The 5799-nt window shown below is 39.3% G+C and overlaps 1 protein-coding gene across 1 annotated transcript; it reads right to left on the bottom strand.

Moving 5' to 3' along the window:
- Positions 1-836: 836 nt before the first annotated feature.
- Positions 837-4336, bottom strand: LOC311286107 (uncharacterized protein). The gene is made up of 6 exons (XM_084402145.1): positions 4174-4336; positions 3704-4042; positions 2338-2415; positions 2170-2268; positions 1926-1972; positions 837-1246 (listed from the first exon to the last, which is right to left on the bottom strand). Exons 1-6 carry the CDS (start codon positions 4211-4213, stop codon positions 974-976), a joined length of 876 nt encoding a protein of 291 aa, XP_084258271.1. The 5' UTR covers positions 4214-4336; the 3' UTR covers positions 837-973.
- Between the last annotated feature and the right edge of the window lie 1463 nt (positions 4337-5799).

Raw genomic sequence — 5799 nt, 5'->3', positions numbered from 1 at the left:
AATGAGGTGAACCATGGATCCTTGTTCTCCCACACCGCCGTTCCCCGAAGAGCCGCCTTGCCCGACAATAACGTGAGCACAAACGCTACCTTCGTCTGTTCCTGGCTGAATGTTTGTGGCTGTAACGAAAAATGCATTGAGCATCTGGTAAGGAAAGCTCTACAATAATCAGGCTCACCTGAATATCCCTCGGGTGTGGGTAGGCGTGGCTCATGCTGGAAATGCGGTGCTGGCAGGGTGGGCTGAACAGGCAGTGTGGGTGGCGCAGCGGGACTCCTCAGATGTTGTAGCAGTTGGGTGAGCTCGGACACCTGCGTCACCAGAGCTTGGACCACCCGACCTGTGTTGGAGATTCTCTCCTCTTGTTGGTCCATCCGTGCGATACTGCGAGATATGAAATCGTCCCAACTCACTGAACTCGCTGCATCCATGATGTGGTCAGATCGTTCTGTGACGAACAATGAAGACTGGATGCAAGATGCAAGTAAAAGGCTTTATTAGCTGATGTAGACAACAAGGTCAGGCAAACACAAACACAGATGAAGATAGGTGACGCAGGGACTTCGACAGGCGGTGGTGAATGGTGATCGTTGATCTCAGTGAAGCAATGTAGGAATCCAGGAAGACGAAGAGGAACAAGAAGAATCCACAACAAGGAAGCCAGGAGATGAGCACGGAACAGGGAACACACACCGGGGAAGCCACAATGATCTGACAATATGAGACACCAGTTACTGAACATATAAAGGGACAAACAAGTGGTAACAGCTGCCGCTGCTAATCAGTGGTGATCAGCGGCCACGCCCACACACAAACACTCACGAGACGAGAGAGAGTGAATTCATGAACCGTGACACTTTATTTCTTTCAGATGTCTACAGAAGTTCTTATTGAGAATTAACAGAGGTTTAGATGTTGATGTCTTATTGAAAATAAGATAAGGGATTAGACCCTTTTGAATCAGTCTGTATATTTACTGTAAATGCATCAGTTTATCTGCTGTCGTGAGATGATTGAGAGTAGCGTATTCACTGTAATCCTGATCATTCCTGATACTGACACTGTCAGGACAGTCAGATTCCTTGTGGAAATTCACCACTGCGTAATTCAGATCCTCAGCAGATGTGATGCAGCGCTGAGAGTCACCAGTGCCTTTCTCAACTGTAGCAGAGGAATCAGAGGGGCTTGTGGGTAATTCTCTCTGGGCGTCGTTAATCTCTTTGTGATCACAACCAGCGTGAGAAACCTGAAGGGAGACAAAACATTTATGTATTTAATAATGATTAGAATATTTAACACAGCTCTGGAGATCCTCAGTCTTTCAATCATCAGGCATTATAATCATAGACTGAAAAAAATCTGGACAAAGCGTCTGTGACGTCAACCATAGACTTTCTGAAGAACGGTTTTGAGGCCGTTTATGGGGGGTATGGGTGGCGCCATCTTGGAAAATCTTGGGAAATCCTAACCGCGCCCGTGGTATGATGTGTTGTGTCAGATCATGGCCGAGACGTTAAATTTCAGGAATTCCACTCGGCGATGCTCGTTATCAGCTGTTAATCACGCCCTTATTTGTCATACATTTTATATCTAAATACGATCTAAACTAACGAGTTAGAAACTAAAAATCACCCCCCTCACAGGTGTCAGGCACCCGGAGTCTATCGAAAAATACAATAAAAGTCCATGGGACCAACCTGTAAAAACATGAATTTATGCTGTGAAAACAGACATTTTAACTATGGACATTTGCTCCCTTTTGAGACCTGCCCCTAGCGAATTTTCGATGTATTGCAGTTTTTCGCAAATTCCGGGTAGGCTTCATTTTTCAGATTAGAATGTTGCCGCTTGATTATAATTCATTCTCATTATTGATCAGAACTAAACTTTTTTTTTTTTTTTTTTTTTACAGTAATTCTACAAACCTCTTCAGTGTTTCCTGGTGTGACTTGAGATCTTTTGGACGACGGATCTGCCAAAGACAAGAACATTGTACTGTTTGGTAAATCTTTTCACATTCTCATATTTCTCTATTTTGCTCATCTTTAGTTGTAGCCAGCTGGAGTTATTGTATGAACAAAAGGGGAAATAAAAATGTCTATACGAATGTAAATGTATCAGTTTAAAAAGTCCTTTTAAAGAGAGTAAAGATGGAAGAATGAGTTTTACTGTGAGAGCGACGCCTCCTGACGAGAGTCACGGTCACTAACACGAGTCCAGTGATGATCAGAAGCAGAACCACACACACACTGACCGTCAGAGGAGAGCCTGAAAACACCAGAGAGTCACCATCTCAACCACAGACACAGATGAGTGTGTTTCAGAGTGTGTTTGTACCTGTTACAGGAGACGCAGTTGTGATCGCTGGAGAATTAAACCATGATGATGATGATGTTGTTCTGTGATGGTTAGTCTCTAAAACACAGAAAACTCAGTGTCACAAACAGTGTTTTCTTTCTTTCTCCACTCACAGATACTTCACTTCCCCTTTCTCACAGACGCTGATGTCTTTCACACATTATTCAACCATCAGATATGTTTCACACACAAAACCACACAGTGCCGACTTCTGAGCGTCTTGAAACTGTATGCAGGATTTAAAGTGTTGCTGATGTTGTGATCTCTTTGCTAAGGACTTTAGCACATGCGGTTGTTAACTAACAGTAATCTGCAACAGGTTTGAGTTAAATAGACGTTTTATGAAACATTCTTTTTTTAGTGGACTTAAATATGTCTAATACTAATATACTCACTGATGTACATTACTAACACAGTATAAATATTAAATGGCAGTTGACAATCAGTTTCCTCAAATTAAACGAGTTTACAGTTTTTAATTCAGTGCATGCTATTATTAGTTAGTAGATTACAGTAAAGAACTGTTTCACAGCTGCTCTTGATTTGCTGTTTTTACAGTATTATTGTAGTTGATGATTTACAGGCTTGCTGGCAACCAACATTCTTTTTTTTTAAATGTGTGAACAAAAATCTAACAAATGCTGGCAATAAATGGCATTATGAATATAATAAATTGTGATTGTGTTCATTTAAATATTATAATAAGCATTTGATTTGCAGATTAGCAGTACAGTCAGAATAAACTGTTGTGCTGACATTATTTACTACTGAAAACATGCTTTCTGTTATCAGCAAAACAATGATTAATAAGTCTCACGGTTCGGTCCAGTAGAGAATGAAGTTGAGGTGAGGATGAATGTGCAAGCAGTTTTTATTAACACAATGATTCATCAAACAAGCTATAAGGAACAAACTATATATCACACACACACACATAATGACCTAAAACTAAAACCGATGTGGGAATAATCAAAAACCATGGAAACCAAGGGAAACAGAACATAAGCATAAGAAATGAAATAAGGACCAAATTGAATATAATACAAACTAAGAGTCCATGGAAATTTTTAATTGACATTAAATTGACTTTATAATGATAAAGATATCATGTTTGCTCTGCACTCCAAAAAAAAATAAAGGTTCTTAATTGTAATTTATGGTTTCATAAAGAACCTTCAACATCCATGGAATCCTGGGGGGAAAAAACTTGCGGAACCATTATTTTGAAGAGTTTGGTTTTTCATTTTATCTGGTCTATTAGTATCTAGAGGTGTTCATTATTATTACTGTCATTATGTGTGATGTTGTGGAGATCATCATGGGTTTGAGGGTCTCAGTTACTCACCTGTTAAAACCTCCAGTTTCACTTCAGTGTAGGAATCCTTTTCTCTAGTTTTATCAACTGCACACTGGTACGTCCCAGAATCCCCTTTACTCAGATCTCTGATGGTCACAGTGAAGACTGATGAACTTGTGTCATCATACAGAGAGAATCTATCCTTCTGAACCAATTTATCTGATTCATTAGTCCTGATGAGATCAGAGCACCACTCATACTTTGGTTTATCTGGCCTCTTTCCTTTACAAAAATACTTTGCATTTGCTGTAGATCCTTTTTTATATCTGCATGTGATGTTGACGACTCCTCCTGAATATCCTGTAACACTCGTGGAGCTCACGACACCTACAACAAACCAGCATTTAAATTCAATTAGGCTACTGCTTCTTAAATTCCACAACTTGAACTGAAGTTAAAGACTCTCCTCATCAATTCTGTGCTGTTTTTCATGATTTACTCTGAGTTCAGATTCTTACCAGGAATCATCAGCAGAGTGAAAGTCCAGATGATCTTCATTCTTCTCTCTTATTAAATGATCTTCTCTGTTGTTAGTAGATTCAGTTCTTCTGAAGCTCTCGATGTGTGTTCAGAAGAGTTTTGAGTGTTTCTTTCCTGGTTACATGTTTAACATGAAGAGCTGAACGTGACAGAGACGCCCACTTCCCCTGAGAGAGAGAGAGATTAATAAAGTGGGAAGTGAAACTAATGCTTCACATGTGCTTCAGTTGACAGCAGCGGTTCACATTGCAACTATAAGTGCCAAACATTTATATACACAGGGGCTAACAAGTTTAACAAGAAATCGAGCTAACGACACACCTGAAACCAACATGAAAAACTACAAGAGGACTACAAATATGGCCAACAGAACAGGAAACAGGAAGTATAACAAAGTCCAAGGACAAACATTGAACAAAGGACATGATTAATAACAGTACAATAAGATTATTTTGTATTACAAGTTTTCTGAAATGGTATGTTTAAATATGCAAATGGAGTATTTTATAGGAGCATTTCTAAAACAGAAATCTGAACATTAGAGCTCTTGTTTAATTTTGACATATTAAAGTTTTTTTTTTTACATAGGGTGTTTGGGATTTCTCTTTTTCATCACTCCATAAATCATAAAACACTGTCAACAGCCAGAGAAAAACAGCTGAGCATATTTTCAAGAGTAAACTGTGAGTCTGATCTCCTGCTGGTGGAAGAGAGTAGTTCAGGTGTTCATCACCACGGACAGAGATTCTTCAGAGATTCATCACGATACACAAACACATTCACATTCTGTCCTGATGATCTTCTGTCATCATCAACATTAAAATTACACTTCACAAATGTCTTATGATGCTGGATAAGTGACCTTCAATGAAACATTACATACATCAACACATCATAAATCATGTTATTTGAACAGAGACTTCTGTAGTGAGCAGATATTTATAAAAGCAATACGTTCCATGAAAATGATTCTTTACAGATGTATTTTGGCTTGGTTTTGTGTTGAGGATGTTCACACTTAATCCTACTTTAGCTGTCAATCACAAATATCTGACTGAATCAGTGTCTTCATCAGTTTGAATGTGACATTTAGCAAATACTGAAACTTACTAGATGACGCTGATAGTTTGTTCTACTCGCCCATGATGTGCAGATGAACAGTATTAATAACGGAGTAACTGTACGAGTGTCCATTGATCCAAACTCCACATAAATAAACTCCTCCATCATCTGGAGTCACAGCAGAAATACTCAGTTATGAGTTTCATCATGTAGGTTTTCCTTGACATCTCACGATTTCGGGGCACATGAGTTCCCGAACATAATGCATGATGGGATACACTTAGCCTTGAATACTCCAAAGTGGTATTCGGGATAGTGTGGGTTTAGTGTGCATTAAGGGCACTGCACTTTGGCATTTTTAAGTCATGGGACAGTATTACGCACTTGCTTTCTGTCGCGTGCACACGCTCTCAAGTGGCCAAGACCACAAGTGTGGGTATTTGGACAAGGTAAGTAAATGCATAATGATAAACATCTGTCAAGTCAAGTCAAGTATATTTGTATAGCGCTTTTCACAATACAGATTGTATCAAAGCAGCTTC

This window comes from Rutilus rutilus (assembly GCF_951802725.1).
Source record: "Rutilus rutilus genome assembly, chromosome: 2".
NCBI classification, from domain to species: Eukaryota; Metazoa; Chordata; class Actinopteri; order Cypriniformes; family Leuciscidae; genus Rutilus; species Rutilus rutilus.
The sequence above is the reverse complement of the archived record's forward strand: the minus strand, read 5'-3'. Positions and strand labels throughout refer to the sequence as shown.

What these genes read in the sequence shown, in the direction of transcription:
- LOC311286107 (XM_084402145.1), bottom strand. Translation starts at nt 4,213, where the DNA reads ATGAAGATCATCTGGACTTTCACTCTGCTGATGATTCCTG. An exon ending in GAAACTGGAGGTTTTAACAG is followed by an intron (nt 2,416 to 3,703) that starts GTGAGTAACTGA and finishes TCTGTGTTTTAG; the next exon opens with AGACTAACCATCACAGAACA. An exon ending in CACCAGGAAACACTGAAGAG is followed by an intron (nt 1,247 to 1,925) that starts GTTTGTAGAATT and finishes GTCTCCCTTCAG; the next exon opens with GTTTCTCACGCTGGTTGTGA.